General features: G+C 40.8%; 1 protein-coding gene across 1 annotated transcript; it reads left to right on the forward strand.

Moving 5' to 3' along the window:
- Positions 1–1024: 1024 nt before the first annotated feature.
- On the forward strand, positions 1025–22999 carry ism2a (isthmin 2a). The gene is made up of 6 exons (XM_039787092.1): positions 1025–1578; positions 6455–6703; positions 12350–12650; positions 17026–17160; positions 19732–19800; positions 21221–22999. The coding sequence occupies exons 1-6, from the start codon at positions 1447–1449 to the stop codon at positions 21736–21738; spliced, it is 1404 nt and encodes a 467-aa protein (XP_039643026.1). The 5' UTR covers positions 1025–1446; the 3' UTR covers positions 21739–22999.
- The last annotated feature ends 593 nt before the right edge of the window (positions 23000–23592 follow it).

Here is a 23592-nt window from a genome sequence, read left to right on the forward strand (position 1 = left end):
TTCATTGCCAAATGAGTTGCTACAACGCTAATTAAGACTCTCAGCTCCACACAACTCTCTCTGTATTTCTCAGTATGACTATGTTCAGAAGATTGTGGCGTCCGGTGACTTTCCCGCGCAGAAACTCGAGTGAAGATAATGACCTCTTCTGAAGAGTCCATCATGTTGTTTTAATCCTCCGTGTCCTCCTTGGCTACTAGCAACTGCATGGAGGAGTTGTGGGGGTGCGTTCGCGATCACGTAAGTAGTTACGAAAGTAACTAGTAACTAAAGCTGTCAGATGAATGTAGTGGTATTCTGAAATGTAGCGGAGTAGAAGTAGAAAGGGGCATGAAAAGAAAGGACTCAAGTAAAGTAATTCAAATTTGTACCTAAGTACAGTACTTGAGTAAATGTACTTAGTTACATTCCACCACTGGTTACCATGTGCATCATATTGTAGCCTAATCATTTAACAACTTAAAGGTCTGAATGGCTTTTTAGTTTTTTAATATTAAATTAAATGGTGCTTTATTGCTAAAACACAAATCTTGGCTTGGTTCCTGACCGTATATTCTTATGGTAGGCCTATTCATTGCACATTCTGCATTCAACCCATTCAGTCTGTTTTTGCTTTATTTTGTAGACTACTTATTTATTTGTTTTCTGTATTTATTGTTAATTTCATATTCATGGTTATGTTTGTTAATGTTTGCACCATTTACCAAGGCAAATTCCACACAAGTCTACTTACTGTGACAATAGAAAATTTTTCTGATTGTGATTCTGAACAGTTATTTTGTATGTAGCCTATGTATTTGTTTTCTTTACTGTTTATTTCATGTTTAATATGTGAGTTTGTTCATGTTTGCATCATTCAAGGCAAATTCCACGTAGGCCTAAGTGTATACCTATTGTGGCAATAAACCTTTTTCTGATTCTGATTTTGATTTCTCTAGTAGTGGGCTAGGCTGTACCCTCCCTCCATTACGTCACCTAGGGCAGAGGGGGGGTTGCTCCTTTAAAGCCAATACTACAAGCTGGACTGCAACCAGAGGAACCGATGACTGACTCGATGTCACCTCAGAGGAGCAGAGGAGGAACCTCCAAACCCCGTGGACGTGGTTTAGCCTACTCTCCGCTCTGTGCGCTGGAAGTTGCACTAGACTAATTGGACACTTTTAGCAATTAGGGAATTCTTATCATCGGTTTGATTTTTGTGTGCGTCCCGCATATGCGTGAAATGAACAGACCAATGTTAGAAAGCGGACATCGGGGATTATTACAATTAGGGGAGCAAGCGACTCAACGCGGAGGAGGTGCACGGACAACACGCACGTGCGCTGCTTTGGTTTTCTATGTGGCTCTCTGCGCACTGATATGGTTTGAACGCTCCTCTTCCATCTGAGGATACAGGCTGAGGGATTCTGCACATTGTAGCATTTTGGGGGAAGGATTGTGGTAAAGATGCAGCGGAGGGCAGTGTCGCATCTGTGGCTGCTGATCCTCACCGTGCTGTGGGTGTCTGTCCGCGGCTTTCCCACGCACTTCAAGAAGACTTCAGCCAGAGGCAGAAACACCACAGCGTCTGTTCCTGAGGTAAACTATTCTACTGTCCTGCATGCTGTCCGCGTTATAAACGTGCAGGACATTGAAATGCAATAGCTTTTTTTTAGAAAGTCTAGAAAAGACCGGTGCTTTTAAATTTGCAGATTTTTTATTTTAATTTTTGCCATTATAGGCTACTTAAAAGTCATGGGAAATTATTCTTGCATAGCCTGTTGAAATTTCATATTGACAAATTGTGTTTCTAATATTGATTTCAGTTTATTAATCTTTGATATTAAATATATCAGAACTAGGCTACACGTAACATTGAGCTTTTTAGTTTAATAGCCCACCGTTCTTTTTCCTTGTTTTGTGTCTTCTCCACACCCAATTATATCTAGGGTAGGATTAAAGATTTTACTTTATTTATTCAAACATAGGCCTGTACAGAGGAGTACAGACAAGAACAGGTCCTGTGAACAGATCCTTGTTTGAAGTGAGCAAGATGGAATTCATGTCCTCCAAATTAGCATTAACTTTATTTTGGTTTGCTATAGCTATATCAACCATGCCTATCTGTTAAATCAACTTTACAAGGCAGTTATATGTCAAACATGTGATTTATCGCTTGTTGTGGACTTCTGCCCTGATTTTATAGTGTGGTCTAGACCTACTCTATCTGTAGTGTCTTGAGATAGCTCTTGTTATGATTTGAAACTATAAATAAAATTGAATTGAATTTGCCCAAACCATCTACAATGCATGTTTCTTATGGACTTATGGACATCATGACATTTATAAGGCGCACACCTGCATGCATGAATGTACAAGATGTTGATTAAAAAGTTGACATAAAAACATGCTAAATGACTAAACTTGGCTGAGAAGCTTTATAAAGCTACAGCTTACTCAAGGCAGGAACATAGACTGTAAAAATAATAGATGGAGCAGCAGTGACGTCACCCATTGGGTTGTAGACTGCCCTTTTGAAGCCTCAAATTTGGCAATTTGGCCATCGCCATCTTGGTTTTTTGAAACCGGACGTGATGATTTTTGACGACATGGTGGAGCTGGAGAGGATGACGCGGCTAAGCCAGTGTTGTTCATGGTTGCAATGGCGCTGTGCTTAGCTAAACGCTAAAGAGGGAAAGTTGCTGATTTTTAAAGTCTTCTGAAGCAAGTCATCCAGCGAGATTTACCGGCAGGTAAACGCAGACCACTGGGTACTGGCGCCATGCCTCTGCATGTACGGCAGTACAGAAAATTGGCAAACTTTCCCTTTAGTTACCAGCTAATGCTAGCCGTAGCTAGCTGGCTTGGTTGGCAGAACGCTGAACTAGACATTTTAGGCGACCAAAATGTTCCAGTTAATTTTTATAAAGTGAAAGAAATTAGTGAGAGGGTCAAAGTTTAAGATGAAAACATGGACAACACACCAAAACAAGTTAACAGCTATTTTAATGTACACACACCATGGTGGTTAGCATTGCTAAGTCTCTGCCATGATTAACAGGTCGGTTTGTAGCCATGCTCCTAAAGCATCCCCTGCTTTATATTCTATTTTAAAACAAATGGGACCATAATTTACAAAATGAACATCATGATATATTGAAGAAGACTTGAAAGTAGCGCTTGAGACATTAAACTCATTATGAAAAAATAAATAGGCCTAATGGAATGCAGGTTTAAGGCACTTCCACATTGGCTTCACTTTTCAGACCCGGAAGCTATGTCCATTATATTTAGAATCTATGGGCATTACTCAGTAGGAGCTAAGGGACCATTTCACTGACTGACCACCAACTGACCTGAATTTGGCTCCTGATTTATCTTGCTATGGGAAAAGTAACAATTCCCTCTTTACAGATTTTTTTTGTTGCCTTTTCCATGATTAAGTTTACATGCTGCATTGTGTGAGCAGTTGCTTCCATGGCACACTCCGTATGCACTAATGTAAACTGCTGCTACTTTGCAGCAACAGAAGACCTGTATAATGTATGTACCTGCTGTAGTCCACTTTATTTAGTGATGTGAAGTGCCCACACTGCAGTTTCAGCCTGCATGCAGCCGCCAGGTGAAGTGACCTTCACATTAACATGCTCAGACAGAGACTCTCAGTCAAGTTTTATGAATGGACAAATGGCTGGCTGGGTTTTAGACTCTTGGCAGAGAGCATGGCTTGACACAGTTGGTGAAGAGGTGAAAGCACGTTGGTGAGTAGTCTATTTAATCTAAACATCAACTACACTCAAAGGTGGGGAGAAAAGCCAACGATATTAGCTTTCTATTGGCTTCATTACATGTGTTAGTCTCAACGTAATGAATCGTACAGCTGGGAATAACTGCACAACCTTTTGAACAGTCTTTTATCAAAGGCATTCTTGGTTTTGCACTTGCTTGAAGTGATGGGAGTAGTTGTGCAGTTGTAGTAACAGGGGGATTGTCGGACTGTCAGTTTCAAAAAGTAAAAAAAATATGTTGAAAGTTTGGTACGTTTAGGTCGGTGTGAAAACTGCACTATAAAAAAATAACCAGACTGACAATAAAAGAGGGCAGAAAAAGACAAAGATCCCTCTGAGCAACAGTTAAATAAGAAGAGAAGAAATCAGCAGTCATTGGTAAAAGAAACTGGAAGCTTAGCATCAACTCGTGTGCAGATTTAAATAGGAACAGGCTCCTGTTACAGTGTCAAGTGCACAATAATGCAGCATACAGTATAACAAGCTGGAATTAACAGGCAGCGTGCTGCTTTAGCAAAACTCTTCTTCAGACTTCACAACAGAAAAGGAAGGTCTCCCACCATAGATTTATAAAGCCTTATACTGTGGTATTTTCCCTTTTATTAACAAAACTAAACCCTCTTTATCAATCAAGAAACTTCCTTAATCACTGCAGCTGGCTACCATTAAGGTGTACCAAACTGGAAAACAAATTCAACATCTAAGTTCCAACAGTATTCTCCTGTGGGGACATCGACTAAATGGAAGTTTAAGTCATTTCATTCTAAAACTCTTTCAAATGTAAATAATACATTTGGTGTCTGAATTACACTGTTGTATCTCTGACATTATTGAAGGAAAGAAGAACAACATCAATATAGGCCAACAGCTGATTCATAACTTTTGAACGGCAGAGTATACGTATGTGTATGTGCGTATGGTTCATAGGTCTTTTCCTGGCTCCGCTGCTCTCCTCTGGTCTCAGAGCTCCACTCTCTATTCCCTCAATCTGGGCTCTGTGTTTTTATTAAAGCGAGCGGTTGGGTTCAGGTTGCCCACAGGGAGCCTTGACGCCTGACTCAGTCCAGGGTTGCAATATGAACTTGGCATTTTACACACAAACAGCCACTTAACGTATCCAAACTCTGGAAAAAGGAATGTGAACAGGGAGATATTGAGTATGGTTTGCAGGGAGCCCATTCATCGAACAATCACAGGGGACATGTAGGTGCTTTTGCTGCAATAATAATCCTGGATGGACAGTCATCCCTCTCTACTCCCTCCCAAGAGGCATGCTGAAGCTAATGCCACATTTTGCGGAGGGCGTCAAATTCTTGAGCCAGTTCAAGTTGTGTGCTTTATTGTGGAATAGGCTGTGTGGGATGGACTGCTCTCAAATGTCCTGCACCCAAGATGAGGTAAATGAAACTGGATAACATAATCCAAATATCAGAATGTATGCTATATGCGATCGCGTTTAAGCACTGGATTCTTTGCCTCTGCAGGTTTTTAATGAAGGAACATAAGCTAATGCTTTCACTGCGCAAATTTGTGTTCAGCTAAAGAGCCCGTATACACACAAGTCTACATACATGCAATGTGCATATTCTACATTATGCACTCATATAGACCAAATCACAATGTTTGTTTACAATAACTTCTGGGTAGAAAACTCCTGCATCCCGTACATGCAATTTAACGGCGCTGAGCAAACTGGGACAGGGAACAACTGGAAATACTCTCATCTTATTCATCTAAAAAACAAGTTTGCTTAAATATCTCAACACTTGAACTAACATGAGGGTAAAGACCTAATTGACCTGTTGGGCCACATGAAATGACACCAGCCATTAGCAGTCAGCCTGACCGGCGGCGAGATGTTGCTGTTCGTAGCGCTAGATTTGGTTTATCAAAGACACTAGCAAAGCGACACAGTGCAGAAAATAAGCACAGCAGAAACGTCAGATAGGCTGGACTGCCGTGTTTAACTATACAGTATATCTTTAAACATTACATTATGGCTGAAAATGACAACAGACACAAACGAGTTCTTCCTGATTGTACATATCTCCGCAATTCAAATCAACGGCCATTTGTCTAACCGGAAATTATTTTTGTGTTAGCGTCACGGTCTATACAATCCCTGAAATATTAAAATGATATGCCGAAACAATTAACTGTGAGCTTTTTCATGAAATTGACGAGATCAACCAGATCTTTCCTTAAGAGAGGGGGGACCACTCTGTTGGGCGGCTGTGGCTCAGGTGGTAGAGCGGTTGCCTACCAATCAGATGCTTGGTGGTTTGATCCCTGGCCCTGCGGTCCCATGTCAAAGTGTCCATGGGCAATACACTGAACCCCAAATTGCTCCTGATGCTGCGCCATTGGAGTGTAGATGTGTGTGTGTGTGTGTGTGTGTGTGTGTGTGAATGTTTATCTGATGAGCAGGTGACACCTTGTACGGCAGCCTTGGCCACCAGTGTATGAATGAGTGTGAATGAATGGTAAACGGTTCCTGAACTATGTAAAAGTGCTAAGAGTAATCGTTCAGACTTGAAAGTGCTATATAAATACAGTCCATCTGATGGTTTTTTTTAAACTACAAAAACATGAATTCCACGTGATAATTGATCATCTGTGTCCCCCGATATTCCCCCCAGCATGTTGTATGGTAGCCATAATGATCAATGTCTTTTTCCCCTTCTCAGGTGATAGCAGAGCCTAGTCAAGGTGACGGCCAACAGACTCTCCAGGAGCTCCAGCAGGAGAACCTGCTGCAGACTATTCCCTCTGGTCCGTCTCTCCCCAGGCCCAGACATCGCTGGTCCCAGGACTCTCACCCAGGTGTCCTCCCACCACCCGAACCTGAGGAGCACAATGATCTTTTCGTCCTGGACCTGAGGAACTTCCCAGAGCTGGCCAATGCAGATATGGGCTCACAGAACCCCAACATCCAGGTATGCAATATGCATGTCGGAAGAAGTCAAAATGTTTTTCTAAGAGTCGTTTTTGGTTTCTGTTTTTGTTTGTTTGGTTTCAACCTCCCACCACTTGGGGCAGTAGTTCACTGTCAATTATACAAGGTATTATAACCAAGAGGTAACTGCACTCAGGTGTTGCATTGAATGGAGAAGCAAATGTTTGGGGGATTCTGGTGGTTCGAATTCCCCTCATTTAAAATGATCTAAACCAAACTGAAACCCTAATCTTGTGTTAACTGGCACGCGACATGTAACAATCTAATGTATCAACAATCCACGGAACTAACTTTGTGCCCTCCTAACAAAATGTTTGAGGCGTGCGTTGACTTTGCGACTGAAAAAGGTGGTACATGATCTTGGTAAGCAATTTGACAACATTGTAATAAATATTTTTTTGCATTATAAAGCGTGCTCGTTAGGACTCGTTAGACATGCTAATCCAGCACATATTATTGCATAAAAAGTCAGCAAAATGAAATATTTGAACCTCATAATTAAATATTAAATGGGGGAAAAACTGCAAAGCGTCTGCTACGGAGCCATAACGTGAGATACAAGGTAATGGAGCCTTTTATACATTGACGTGTTTCTTTAGAAATAAACAATGGACAAATAGAGTCTTTTAACGCTTCAGATGTAGTCAAAGTTATTCGCTGTCAAAGTGATGCCAAAATCAATGGGAGTCAATGGAATGCTAGCGGAAGGGAAGGTGATGGTGTTAGCCTCAGAATCTCCCCATAAGAGGTACGCTTTCTGGATGCTCGCTGACCCCCTTGGCTCCACCGAGAATGAGGCACGGTGCTGAGAGCTCCCGTTTACGACCTTGCAGGCCTAACTAATCAAACGTGGATCAGTTTTCTTAAAGAGATTAAACTAAAAGATCATAGATCTGAAATCTTTTACAGGTATAGCCTACACATACAAATGTTCTCAAACAGTATTTACTTGGTTAAACATTTTGCTAACTTTTTTAACCTTCTTTAAAAAGACCAACATTTTTAAAACGTTTTTAATAAATCTTTTCTTTTCACATTCACCTTTTATGAATTTAACCTATTAACAAATTGACTATTTAATTATGATCTCCTTGGTCTTTCACTCAACAAATTTCAAAATTGTTAATATATAAAATCAACCTATCACAAACAGTTTTTGGATCGTGCAGTAGATGCATGTTACGTTTTCGTTTATTTATGAGTGAAAAGTAGTACAGTTGGAACGAAGTGGCTGTATTTTGTTTTATTGCAAACATTAAGAAATAAACTGTGTTGTTATTGGAAACACTGGACATGTTGGTCGTTTTATCACGTGCGTCTAAAACAAATCAGGTATGGGTGTCTCAAAAGTTTTTTTTGGACAAATGATATCAATAGGTTTAGGCCACTTCTCTCATAGCATGAAGGATTCATATGATCACTGAGTACGTTTACCTGCACACCAACATTCCACTATTATTCCCAAAAGTTATGTAAACAGCATATTCTGGCTGGACATTTCGAATAAGCGCTTTTTCTGAATATAGCATTTTCCGACTAAGACGTGGGATATTCCGGTATTATTCAGGTTTTAGAGGCATTCTTTGGAAATGTATACAGCACAATCGGAATATGTGTCTCAATCAGGGTTTTTACTGCAGTTTACGGCCTCTGGCCCTGTTTACGGTTTATGGTCAGCTCTGTGCGTTGCTATGGTTGCCGTACACAAACCAACCAGCCAACCGTTTGCAAGGCTGCAGACCCTATAAGAAGGAGAAACACAGCTACAATTAAACATTATCAAAGACTTGGATATCAACAGGTTTGGTTGGATATGCTGACCTTTTCAAGGGAGGCTGTGTTCGCACGATCCAACAAGTCCGCCACCGGTGGAAAACTTTGAAAAAAATCGTATTTTGCACGGCTGCATGTAAACGGGAATATTAGTGGAATATTCACTTTCATTAGCCATGTAAACAGCTTAGTCGGAATATCCTCTTTTTCGGAATAAGGGTAAAAAATTTAAATGTAGTCACTGAAGTGCAGGTGTTCTGGATTAAACAGTGATCACGGAAGGTGGGGATGTGACAGTCATCTTCCATCACATTCTCCTCAGTTTCTGTTCTCAACACCATGTATCTCCATCTCGCTCCATACATACCATCTCTGTGCACAGCTGGTTTGAGTCAGGACAGCGTCTTAAGTTACCATTAGGCAGGACCTTTAACAGTGGGGCGCTCCAACTTGTCCATGAATCTCAGACATCTACACAGGGTTTTGGAGAAATAAAAGAAAAAGGGGAAAAATTGAAAATGTAAAACACATGAGAGGCGAATATAAAAGGTGAAAAGTTCCTTTTTAAGTGTGACCGTGAAGCCAAATTCTGGTAGAGCTGGCTTTCCGAAAAAAAAAAAAAAAAAAGTGTTATGACTTGTAGAGTTGATTTACAGAGATGATGATGTGACTCTGGAATTCACTGCCTGCCTGGTCAACAGAGTGAGATGCACATAACAACAATTCAGGTTTTAATCCGACCCGCGGCCCTTTTCTGCATGTCATCCCCTCCCTCTTCCCCTTTTCCTGTCTACCTGTACTATCAAATAAAAAATGCAAGCCAAAAAAAAAAGATAACCTTAATGTTACCGTGTGGGTGTATTACGCAGACTGGGTGCTTTCTACTTAGATGCTTACATTGCATTACATTACATTTCAGTTAGCTGACTTTATTTTATCCAAAGGGACTTCCAATAAGTGCGTTCAACCATAAGGGTACAAACTCAGAACAGCAAGAATTGCATTGAAGAAGTACATTTGCTTCAAATAAGCCAAAGTACAAAGTGCCACATGTTACTGCAATTTTTTTTATAACCATTTAACATGATGACAACAAGCTTGAGGATTAATGTGCTACTTAGGTAAGAATAGTTTTCGTTTTGTTTCAAATTTCAAACTTTGGACACTTTCTGTCATTTTCTCTTCTCTTCGCTGCTCACTATTTTCGCCCTCTTCCTCCATTATGCAAAATGTGTTTTTCACGTCACATGTACACAGCCCGCAAGCGCGTTGTGTGACAGTAATAATCATCCGTGCGAACCACAGCAGGCTGTATAGTTATAGTTATATGGATTAAACATCAATGATTATCTGTAATTGAATTACTCGAGTTATTCAAGAAATCGTTTCAGCCCATAGTCCTGACCATCCTCGCTTGTATGTATAGGCGCTGATTTATGTTTTCATCCGTGGGTGCTCACGGGCGCACGCCCTTTAAAAAAATAAGTAGTCAAAAAATTTTTGCATTTCAGAACCTTAGGAAATGGACAGCGGCCGACACAAACACACACGCCTATTAACTCTATATAATATATCTTTCAACTCAGGACAGCGCCACTTCTCACAAATACAGATAGGATTGGAGATGAAAAGTTTAACTGACACGTAACCGCGATGCACTGGTGGAACTCTCTGCACTGGTGGTGGTTGTCGATGCACTTGCATCATTAGGTTTTGCTTTTTTAATAACAAATCTGCCCATTTTAGTCTCACTCTGATTACCTAATGCACATGCACGCACTGTGTAGTGGGGGGATGGAGGGGGGTCACTAAAGAGGCATTTTCATCCGAGAGACGCTGTGATTGGATAGGATATGGAGCAGGGGACTGACAGCGACATAACCAATCACACTATGACAGACGCTCCACTTAGCACCAACTTAGCACCAACTGGAATGTTTATTTTTAAATGAATGTAGCCTACTGGCAGTCTGGCACATGTGGGTGCTCAGTATTTTCCGTGGGTGCTCGGTGCCTATGCTTTGTATGGGTCTGGCTCCTAGCTACATAGCAGAGATGTTGGCCCCATATGAGCCAGTTCACAGCCTTAGCTCCTCGGGGCGGGGCCCTTTTGGCTTAAATCTAAAGGTGGCCATGCTTTTACCATCAGGGCCCTGTGATTTTGGAACGACCTGCCTAAGAAGTGAATCAGTGACTTCTTTTAAATCACTTCTGAAAACCCATTTTTATAGACTTGCTTTTATGAGATATCTCTTTTTACTCTATTTTTTATCTTTTTCTTCTCCCATTTTACTGTTTCTTTTGATCTGTTTATCTTGTATTGCTATTGTTCTTAATTTTATATTTATATGCTTATTTAGTCTTGTTGTTATTTTGTTCTATGTCTTTTGTCTCTTTTTTTTATTTAGCCCAGTTTTGTCTTGCAAATGTTTGGCCCCATGGGTTACCTGTCTGTTATTTTATTCACCTCTTTTGCCTTGGTTGTCTGTCAAAGCACTTTGTAAACTCTCGGTGCTATATAAATAAAGTTATTATTATTATTATTATTATTATTATTACTATTATCATCCTCTGTGTTCTCTGATATTTGGCATCATGTTGAAATCTCTGTCCTCAGCTGCTGCGCTGTCTTTATAAACAGTTGCCGTTGGGAACATAAGCAACCTGGGTTTTGTCGAGACCTGTGCGTGTTTGTGTGTGTATGCACGCATGCACGTGTATGACTGTGTGACAGAGAAACCGAGATAATCAGAACCCGTTATCAGTCCATCAGTCCATCCCACTGTATTTTTCATTTCTCTCAGTCCCTTCCCCCACTGCACAATAACCCGCTTTCATAAAAGGAGCGGGCACTTTTAATCTGATCTTCAAATAAATACACTTCCCCTGGAGCAGTGACATCACTTCCCTCATCATGTCTGAGAGCTTGCACCAACATGTAAAGTTGGTATAGCATAAATCTTTGTAGAAAAGGGACCATGTTTGGCCTTTATTTGATAGCTAAATACAGGAAAGTGGAGAGAGAGAGGTAATGACATGCAACAAAGGGCCGCAGGTTGGACTCCAACCTGGGCCGCTGCGGTAAGGACTGAGCCTTAGTACATTGCCTATAGGTAAGGTAGTCACTAAGGTAGCCATCCACAGACACGTAAAAAGGCTTTAGGCCGCATTGCACGTTATTGTAATATGCAACTTCATTTTATACAATGTAGTTTTAGTTATTTTATTTTTTAAGTTTAATTTTATTTCTGTGTCATGCCAAACATTTGGCCCATCCCACATGGGATTACAAGACACCACAAACTTATTTAGCAAACGTCTTCCGGTCGCATATACAAATCATTATATATTAGTATATAGTATATAGTGTGTGTATATATATATACACACACACAGCACACACAGCTTGTATGTAGTAGGGGCTCCTTGCTTCGTCTCTTTCAGTCAATCAATCATCACTCAATCTTTATTTATATAGCACTTTTCATACTCCCTCCCTCATGCGCGCACACACACACACACACATAACACAATATCCCTCCCCTCAGCCCCATTCATCCACCCACCCCTAAATCGAAAAAAATGGATTCATTCAAAACAGGAACCGAGCTGAACCGAGCTGAGGAAACGCCATCATAAGTAAGGAAACACCAGAGGCGTGACACTTAAAAGCCAAAAGATACTTAAATATATAAATAGATAAATGAATAAAAGCTCTAAACAGTGGCTAATAAGTACATAACCTGTAGATTGTTAAAAACAACCCATAAAATACATGTACATACAGTTGAGGAGGGGTCCTTGGCTTACGTTGAAGAGCCCTGCTATAGTAAGTACTTTGTGTTTCTGTCAGGTGACCATCGAGGTGGTAGACGACAAACAGACGGAGACGGAAGTGGAGATGGACCTGGCCAAGGAGGGCCAGCGGAACGACTGGTCGGTGTCGTCCTCAGAATGGGCCAATAGCCACAAGAAGCTGTTCTGGCCACTGTTCTGGGAGTACCCAGAGCAGGCGGAGAACGGGCTGGAGAGAGCCAGTTCGGAGGAACAATCGGAGGACTACACCTACGACCCAGAGGAGCCCGTTCTGAGTGGAGTCGGGGCAGACTGGGGTGGTCACTGGAACAAAGACTGGGATGCAAAGGATAACTATGGTAAGAATGCTCTCAAAAACCAAAACAGCACAACTTTTGATTCATAACATTTGATACAGGATTAAACCAATGTAAATCTTAACCTTATTACCTTGATGAATGGGAAATAAATGTTTTCATCATAGCAAGATAAGAGATGCCCCGAGTCCAATCGTAAGGATCGGTATTGGGACAGATCCGGGCATATTTTTGTGGATCAGTATCTACTAAAGTAAAGCCGATCAAAATCTGATGCTTTTTCTAACTGTACTCTACTGTTTTGTCAACCTCAGTGTGCTGTGCTTCATTCCACTTCATATCCAAGTTAAAATGAGTGTGATAATGTCCAATATTTGGTCGTCAATGCGACTGAATCCTGAGGTTGGCAAACTGCCGTCAACCTGAAAAAAACTCCCAAGTTTATAAGCATGTTGCATTAGTATGACACCTGGCAACCATGAGTTGTCACGTCAATACCTTTTGTAAGTATAATAGTGAGTATAATAATGTGTATGTTTTATAATGTCAAACTTTTGACGAGAGTTTTTAGACTGAAAATGCTTAATTTTTGATATATGTGTACCTCTGGTTCAATTAGAAATGTGAAAAGTCACACAGTTGGAGTTGTTACACATTCCTTCCAATTGAAATAAACTCTCACAAGTCAAATGAAACCACCGTTCATAGTGACACATAGCTACACACTAAAGTTCTCTTTCACAACATGAAGACTGGGCACACAACAGAGAGATAAGGTTCCTCAGGGACTGCAAAGCTTTCTGCTTGTATACAAAGGTCTGAATGTTTGGATGCTGTTGTATTATCACTGCTGTGTGTGTGTGTGTGTGTGTGCGTGTGTGTAATGTGTGTAGGATGGGGGTCGAATAGGGGCATGTTGGCAGCAAGCTGCCTGAAGATTTTCTTCCTGTTACCTTTCTGAGTGAGAGGGCTAACACACACACACACACACACACACACACACACACACACACACACACACACACACACACACACACACACACACACACACACACACACACACACTAGTTGCAGACGGTCTGTCCGGCATGACGTGATATATGAGGGTCTGCTCCTTCAAGGCCCGAGACATAAACATGTCAAACACACACACACACACACACACACACACACACATACACACACACACACACACACACAGGATTCCTTACTCAGAGCCAGTGGTTTGAGAAGTTTATCAGTCTGAGTGGTGCATGATGTAAATATCAATAAAATTGCACAGTCTAACAAATATGGTACAACATTTAATAGCCGCTGCCATTTTTAAGATTGATTCATTAGCTACTTTAAATCTATCACAAAGTCGCCACAGGGACAGTTGCCAGTTCCTTCCCTACACACATTCACACAACACAGCGCGTGTTTCCAAGTGTTGGGGAGTAGTGCTGCATGTGTAAAAATGAAAAAGGAAAAAAAAAAAAGGAGGATAAAGCAGGTTAGTTAGAGTTAGAAAGAAGTGATCTCTGCAGACTTCTGTAGCCCGCTCCTCACAACACATTCTCACTCCCATCGTGTAAAATACGGACGCTGGGCGGGTGCCTTTGGCGTTTGTTACTGACGTCATGTCTAAACGCGTTTGGTCGGGACTCTTGGCGTCACTTTTTTGATGCTCTGGGTACGTACGTTTCGTAAAATGTACATTTCAGTGACACGCGGGTGAAAGTCCTGTGTTGTTTGACCCTTCCACCACCCCTACCAACCTCCCTACACGGCATTTTGGGCTTTCATACTACTCGCTACCGTTGTCGCTCTTAATACTACGTCATCGTGAAGTGCTCAAATTATGATTTTTGACTTTTCCCCTTTCCTTTATTGTGTTATATATCGTTTTTGTGCATGTAATAGGTTTACAAAGTGAAACATCCCAAAGTCCATCCCAAAGGGACTTACCATCTCCAACAGAAAACACTGTTCACAAACTGCTCCAAACAGCTCTATTGTAGTCCAGCCTTTACTTCAGAGACAGACGTGGTCACTTTGTAACACACGTTATAATGCTCGCCTAGCTGCTAGCGTGGCACGCCCTCATACTCTGCTTCTGACTGGCTAGTAGTCCTTACCTAGGTACTGTCAGGGCACATCTTCATACTCTGCTTCTGACTGTACTAGTAGTCCTTACCTAGGTACTGCGCATGTGCGACTCTCAACAAAGATGGAACAGAAGTGTGACGTAACAAAAGACTTCAGCCAGCTCTGTTCATGATGTCCGATAATAGAAATATGAGATAAAGAAGACGTGGTTTATGAGATATCTGTGAAAATAGCAAATAGTGGTCAGCTGGCTGTTAGTCTATATCCTTGATGTTCCACTTCCGGGATTCCTCCAGTGGTAGGAAATTCTACCGGATGCATGTATTTTGTCCGTTTCCTTCCCCTTACTTTGTGTTGGAATTCTAAACTCTCGGTGGATTTATGAGGACTATGGTTAACTGCTGCTCAGATCTCTGCATGGTAAATCCAGACAGCTATCTATAATATCTGTCCAATCTTAGTTTTCTGTCGCACGACTATTTTACAGAGGCTCCGTGCGGAGCTTAGCGCCGCCCAAGTTGATTCTGATTGGTTTAAAGAAATGCCAATAAACCAGAGCACTGTTTTTCTCCCATCCCAGAATGCTGTGTGAACTAAGACCCTCCTCCGCTCCGCAGCGTGTGGATATGGTCTGGCAGAACGAGACTAGCTGGCTGTAAACTTGCAAGCGGATTAGCTCGCTAGCTGCAGTGCAAGCTTGGCCACCCCCGTCCGTAACATGACCTCTTAAATAATACACTAATATGTGGACGATAACAGCCAGGGGATGTTGGAGAAGGAGTGAAGTCACTGTTGTTCAGCCAGACAACCTCTGAGGCATTTCACTGCCCTGCAGACTCTGTGTGTAGATGTGTGTGTGTGTGTGTGTGTAGATGTGTGTGTGTTGCAGTGGTGGAAGAAGTATTCAGATTCTTTACTTCAGTAACAAGTAAAAGTCCTGCATTGAAAATGTTACTTAAGTAAAAGTATGTAAGTAACATCAGGATAATGTACTAAAAGTATTAAAAGTAAAAGCACTCAATGCAGAAAAATCCTCACATTTTAGAAACTGGAAACGATTTCTGTGTTTAATCGGGTATTCAGCTGGACTTTTACTTAGTTATGTTGTTCGGTAGTATAATTTATAATAAAACATTGTATTTTATAAACTACATGTGTTTTGTTTGCAAAAATCTGAATTTGTAAAGTAACTAAAGCGGTCAGATGAATGTAGTGGAGTAAAAAGTACAATATTTCTCTCTGAAATGTAGCAGAGTAGAAGTAGAAAGTGGCATGAACAGAAAAGACTCAAGTAAAGTACAAGTACCTTCAATTTGACAGTACAGTACATAAGTAAATGTACTTAGTTACATTCCACCACTGGTGTGTTGGTGCACACCGCGGCTCTCTAAGTGACTGAGCTTACAACTGAGCCGACATTGATAGTAGACCGATATTTTGTAGTCTGATCACACACGCACACATATTCACGTGCTCACCCTCCGACTGACTTCTCATTCTCATCCACAAACGCCAGCTGGTCGTATTTCCTGCCTCATCATTAGTGTGCTCATGACTTTCCCCAAAAGTATGCAATATTCATTTGGTCACAGTGCATCATTACTTTCTGTGTAGAAACAGGTCAAATGGGAATATTTCGCGATCTTTGAGGCTGGGCAAAACTTACCGGCATGTTTTTTTTTTTTTTTTTTTTTGCATCCCAAAGATCAGGTTTGGTATAAAGGTAGGAAAGCTCAGTGTCACTGACCATTTTTAAACGGCTTCATTTTACTCTTTTCTCCTTTTTGTAGGGCACTGATGCATTACATTTTCCTATTAGCATATAATCTAACAATGTTATTTTAAGACTGTTATTGCAGAAAGGAAAAAAAGGAAGTATGCATTCAGGCTCTGCATTAAGCTCCAGTTGTTGATAAAATCTTGGCACTTAACTCAGGTTGTACCATTCTCAAAGTGAGAGTGAGGAGTTTTGCTAGCATACAGCCGTCATCACTCTCACTGCAAGAAGACATTCAGTCCTGCTGGCTCCCTCTTCCCTCCCACTCCCCCCCCCCCCTCTTCAGTCTTTTGAAGTTCTCCCCTTCTCGCTCCCCTCTTGAAAGCGCTGTTAAAATACAGAGGAGCATGTCTCTGAGGTCCCACGCTGTCGTTACCCGGCTCTTTTCAGCCGCTCCTTAATTGCATAACACACATACACCAGCTGGGTGAGGAATTCACAACCTAACTTCAAAGCCTGCTCTTAATATATTACTCCATAGTTTTGCCTTTCCTCCCCTCTGCGCTGTCTTTTCTTCATCAATCTTTTCTCTCTCTGTGCTTTTTTCAGAGTACGAGGAGGAGTGGAGCGACTGGGCTCCCTGCAGCGTCACCTGTGGACACGGCACCCAGAAACGCACCCGTTCATGTGGCTACGCGTGCACGGCGACTGAGTCACGCACGTGCGACCTGGAAAACTGTGCCGGTAAGATTAGAAACTCTGCGATGTGGCGAGATTTTAAAACTCTGACTTGTTTAGAAACTATTAACCACTTTTTAATGATGGAATTTGAATAGCAAAAGTAACATGAATATGTTTTAAACTTCAATCACCTAAAAATCAGCTCTCTAACATTTGCAGATATGACAAGAAGGGGGGATAAATTACATTTTAGATAAGCTACCAAGCTACTGGAATATGTGCAATTAAACTTGCTATAAAAGCAAGTTTTTTATTAATTTAAAAGCCGAAGATAAAGAATGCCAGTACAGTGCTGGTGCTCATAGACAATTTGAGAATGCCACTTGCGGACCAACATAATACCACACCAGCAGCCCTTATGTCCAGGATAAATATTTACTCCATTTACAAAGACAGCTGAGAGGCTACCAAAAGAATACTAAAGACAAAACAGATACCAGTTACAAATAATACAATCACCTTCCTCAGTAGAGCGTTAAGAGCTTAACCAATAAAAACCTCATGTAAAGAAACAAAAATGACTGACACTAAATAGAATAGACTTTGAACACATGTTTAAATAAGAAACATAAATGGAACAGCCTGACACTTCTTGTACAGTCAACAGCAATAAAGTCCATTTTGTACTCTCTGCATCCATGTGGCAGTGATGGTCCACGTGATGTAAATGTTATCTTCCCATGGCCATAAAGGTTTGTACATGCAGACAGTGTGCAAAAAAAACTGGTGTGAACAGGACCTTGAATGTAGACACCCAGTGTAGTATAATCACAACCGTGTCCGCCTCTGCATCTGTTTTGGACTATGTGCATCCCGTATAGCATCGTCAAACTTTGAGAAATCACAGTTTTCTAGAGTGACGCGCACTTGATCAAATTAGTGGCTATGTCGAGCAAGGCCAATGACCAGCATCTCAGTTTTATCTGAGTTTAGGAGCAAAAAATTACTTTTATATATTCATTTATCGGTATCATCAGCGTACATACTAAATGAATGATTTAGCCAAGAGGTGAAATACAAAGAGTGAAAAGCAGAGGGCCAACCACAGAGGTACTCTATATTACCCATCAGAAAAATGTACTGTGTCCTTTCAGTTAAGTAGTATTACTGTCAGGATACAGTGATAGTTTTAATAAATATGACAAAAAGTATTATTTTTATAAAAGTTATCAACTGTAGCGTTAAAGCAACACAATGTGGGATGGGTCATGTTTCTTCAGGTACTGGTGAGACGTGAAATGCAATCCAAGAGGTCCAGTTTGAGTAATAGAGTTCAGATTTCTAAAGTTTGTCAGACGCCAAAACACCGCTCAGAGTTTTATGATACTCACAGACTGGTGGCAATTGTTTTATATCTTCGTCTCAACAATAGTGAGGTAAACAGTACAAATACAGCGTTTACGTACCAAGAATTTGCCCTTGCATGTAGTTGCCTTGCAAGGCAGTGCCTTGACGGATGACATCGCACAGCAAAAATTTGAGCCAGGTTCTTCTTCTTTGCCGGGCGACCTTTAGGTTTTTTTGCAGGTTTTCTGTGTCGGCACCTCCACCCAATCTGAATGGATGAAGGGGGTCTCCATTTTTTCAAACAGAGCTAGTCGGTCTGAAAGCCACCTTAGAAACTGGTCAGGTTCTGTCCACACCAGCATCTTTAGATTTTTTTAGAACTGTGACAACCATGATGAAACACAAAAATTACCGAAATAAGGTTAGACTTGAGATTTGATATCCACCCTCCTGTAAAGCACAGCCACAGAAGAATGCCAATTTAGAGCAGGATACTAAAACCAAAACTAAACAGATACACCCAGTATATATTCATACCACACTGTAAAACAATATGTTCCAAGTAAAAGCAAGTAAAAGTTTTTATTGTTTTTAATTGCTTTTAATATGCTTGTTTTATGTGTTGGTTTTATTGCTTTTCTGTTTTTAATGTGCTATATGTGCTGGTTATACTGTAAAGTGTCTTTGAGTAGCATGTAAAGCGCTATATAAATAAAATGTATTATTATTATTATTATTATTATTATTATTATTATTATTATTAAAATAAAAGTACTCAATGCAGATAATTCCTCACATTTTAGAAACTGGAAACGATCAAAACAGTTCCGTCAATCAACTAAGTGTTTCATCAGCTAGTCATTTCAGCTGGACTTGTAGGCCGTTATATTGTTGGGTAGTTTAATTTGTAATAAAACATCGTATTTTCTAAACTACATGTGTTTTGTGTGCAAAATCTTAATTTTTAAAGTAACTAGTAACTAAAGCTGTCAGATGAATGTAGTGGAGTAAAAAGTACAACATTTCTCTCTGAAATGTAGTGGAGTAGAAGTAGAAAGTGGCATGAAAAGAAAAGACTTAAGTAAAGTAAAAGTACCTTAAATTTGTACTTAAGTACAGTACTTCAGTAAATGTACTTAGTTACATTCCACCACTGTGTCTAATAATATTTTAGTACTCCTATTTTGTTCATTAATGTGTATGTCAAATGCCAGTACGTGTGTTCATGTTTGTTTAAGATAAACCACCTTAAGACAAGTGGGCCCTTTCTTTCACTCTGTCATGTAGACGCTGCCATTTCAGTGACTGAACTGACACCCATCCAGACGACCAACAGCACAGACTCCCTGGACACAAGTACGTATGGAGTGTATGGGAGTATTGTGTATATTATTATTTATGTATGTATGGTTGTTCCTTGTTGTGTTGAATCATTTAAACGGGAGCATGCTTTTGTTCCCACAGCCCTATGTTCCCACATTTCTAAGAATGTTTCTTTTCAATCAAAATTAGGCCCTATGTTCCCACAGTTCCCACGTTTCTAAGATTTTCTTCCAAAATTAGGCCCTATGTTCCCACATTTCCTTTTTCATAAATTTGTATCAGATTTGATCCCCCTTTCTCCCAACTTGGTAGCCAATTACACCCAACCTATTATCCACTACAGACGAAATGTAACCCTAACCCTAACATAGGGCCTAATGTTAAGAACAATCTTAGAAATGTGGGGAACATAGGGCCGTGGGAACATAGGGCCTAATTTTCAGTGAAAAAAAATTCTTAGAAATGTGGGAACATAGGGCTGTGGGACTATTGGGCTGACCCCATTTAAACACCAGATATTGTGCGTTTGTCCAAGACAAATTTACTTCGGGATAATACAAATCTTATCTTATCTTATTGTTCCATGCATCCACACAATTGTCAACAAGTTACACTCCCATGTTTTCAATGGGGCGTTGGCCTGTATATGAAACAGTACGTTCCATTCAGTGGTGGGTAGCAAACTCAATCACACTGGGAGTGCCCGGTTTTGATATGTAGAAATCTCCCCTCTCAGCATGTTGAGAGCTGCTCCGCTGAGTCTGTCAAAGACGCGATGAAACACCAAGCCTGCCTCCCAGAAAATGTTTGAATTGCTTTTTGGTTTCCATTTTATTGCTCTCTTGCTGCTAAGCACTGGCCAGAGAACACGATAGCTCTTTTCATTCTGCAAACATAACAAAGGATACAGCAGGAGAGAACACAATCCAGTGTCTGACATTTTCCCTTACAACATAGGAAACAGATACAGAGAGTAGTTTTTAATTTGACCATGGCCAAAAAAAACAACTTTATATACTTGTTTTTCTTCTAAGCCCCTCTCCCAATCACCCTTTTATGTTTTACAACTGGACTGTGGATTTAAAAAAAAAGGATTTTCAAACTGACACTCTTCTGTAAATGTATAACTTTTGACATGAGCCTAGTAGCAGAGTAATAGTGAGAAGTGTATAGTGGCCGCACTGTTGCAAATTGTTTATTGGTTTACTTTGTTTTTGCTGTTAACCTTGTCAGTTGCAGTTATCAAAATTATTTTTTGTAAGTGCTGTGTGATGCATTGTGCATTGCATACTTGGCTGCATGAGTATGATCCTTTTTCAACACAAATCTGGGTACTGTATTTGAGATGCTTCTGTAAGACCCACCAAAGCTCATTTCATAAGAATGTTAAGACGTTCTGTAATTAATTCTAACTTTTTCCAATCTTTCAACCCCCTCCACCCCCCTAACCTAGATGTAGACAGCTGTGAAGAGTGGCTAAGCTGCAAGAATGACTTCCTCCAGAAGTATCTGCACCAAGTGCTCACAGAGCTCCCCAGCTGCCCATGTTCCTACCCCTCCGAGGCTGTTTACAGTGCTGTCAACATCCAGGACGGAAAACTGCGCAAGACCTATCGCTGGAGGGACGCGAGCGGATCCAAAGAACGCTTGGACATCTACAAACCTTCAGCCCGATTCTGCATCCGCTCAATGCTGTCGTATGAAAGCACAACGTTAGCGGCGCAGCACTGCTGCTACGACGATCAGATGAGACTGATTACGCGAGGGAAAGGAGCAGGAGCGCCAAATTTAATCAGTACAGAGTTCTCACCAGAGCTGCATTACAAGGTGGATGTATTGCCCTGGATTCTGTGCAAGGGGGACTGGAGTAGGTTTCACTCAGTAAGGCCACCCAATAATGGGCTGGACTGTTCAGATAACCCCTCTGAACAAGTGTTTCAGATGGACCTTAAGGAGGCCAGGGAGTACTGACAGTGTCACAACAAGAAGGGAGGACAACATGGACACGATGATGGTAGCTGTTTGTTCAAATCCTCATTTCTCTTGTCTATTTTCTCCATTCTGCACAAGCACAGGAAAACTGAACTGCTACATGTATACAGCATTTCTGTGGTGCCAGCTGAAGTACTTTGGTGCAGTTGCAAGCTTTGTTGTTGCAATCTCATGGCCTCCAGCATCAATTGACACTTTGGTCCCTTTGGCTTTACAATTTCAAAATATATGAAAACATGAATGGAAGGCACAACCAGTAGTGGTGAAGCTTTTTTATAGTCTTAATCTGACTGTTTGTTCACAGCAACAAAAATGAAATAACACTGATGTTGGAACCATTGGACGGACAATGAAAATCAGTGCTAAAGTGTTTTCAAGCATGTTCTATTAGGAACCTTCTCAGCCAGTCCCTGTTCCTGTATGTTGCTGCTACTCTGTTGGGATGAGCTGAGGTGAATGTCTCTGATGGCAGTGGCGTGTGTGTGTGTGTGTGTGTGTGTGTGTGTGTGTGTGTGTGTGTGTGTGCGCGTGCGTGTGTGTGTGTGTACAGAGGATGAGCTTATTTATTGCCACCTGAACTATTTTACCCAGATCTAGTTTTCCAGGAAAAGGATTCCTGATTCACTGGTAAGCAGGAAATAAAGTCAAATGGACCTTTGTACTATACATGCTTTATTTCCTAATCTTTACAAACAATATGACATAATTATTGCCAGAGTATTTCTGGGGGTTTCTTCCTGTCCATCTTCAATGTCATGTTTTTTTTTTTTTTACACAATTCATGCTCCCACAGCAGGAAAATATACGTATGTTCCATGAAATGCAGAGGAAAAATTGCAGATGTGAGTAGCACCATTCTGACTCAACGATACAATTATCTAAGAATTCTGAGAAAGTGTTTCTGTTTTTCTGAATTAAAGACATACCTCAAAGTCCTGTGGAATATCTCACCTGCATAGAGTTCGGTTGCTGCAGGATTTGGAGTATCTCATTCCGAAAACGGAGCAGAATTTCTTTTCACGTGACAATAATTAAGATAAGATAATTAACAGGCAAATATTGTTTTTCTTTGGTGAAAGATTTAACATTCCTACAGCATACATACTAAGCTGAGGACATCTGAACGTAGACTTACAAATGTCAAAAGGGGATTTTGTTCACATACTGTTTTTAAATCATATTCAAGTTTGTCATCCACACTGACATGCCAAAACAAATAAAATATGTTTACATCTCTTTACTGCATCGAACACAGTGTTTGTGGGTGGAAAGCCAGTGAGGGCTCACATAATTGTTTCTCCAATAGTGCCGGAATTTCCACTGGATGTCACTTTTTTCGACCGGATATCTGTCACCTTACGCTTATTTTGTGTTGTAAATTTTAAACTCGTTTCGATTAATGAGGACTATGGTTAACTGGAAACACCAGAAGTGTTACACCCTCCAATCGCAGACATATTGTTGTGTGCCTGTTGTCAGATGACTGCATGAGTGAGAGAGCCATAGTTCAACTTGTTGACTAATACCTGGAACAATCATTCCCATCCCATAAGGTTCTTATGCAACGCCACCTTAGATGCGACTTTCCAACCGTAGCAACGGGAGATATTTCTAGTCCACTTAGCTCACAGAACCCCAGATTATACGCCACGTGCACTGTCGGCCGTAGCCTGAAGTAGCGATCTGAACAGCGAACGGAATGAGAGATGATTGCTGTTAAACAAAGTAACTTCAGAGGGGCAGTGTAACTTACTTTGCTTGCAGCTTGTGTGCTAGCGCAGACTACACAGTGTTGGAAATAACATTCACAATTTCCTTTTCTTTTAATGTAGC

This window comes from Perca fluviatilis, chromosome 20 (assembly GCF_010015445.1).
Source record: "Perca fluviatilis chromosome 20, GENO_Pfluv_1.0, whole genome shotgun sequence".
Classification (NCBI taxonomy): domain Eukaryota; kingdom Metazoa; phylum Chordata; class Actinopteri; order Perciformes; family Percidae; genus Perca; species Perca fluviatilis.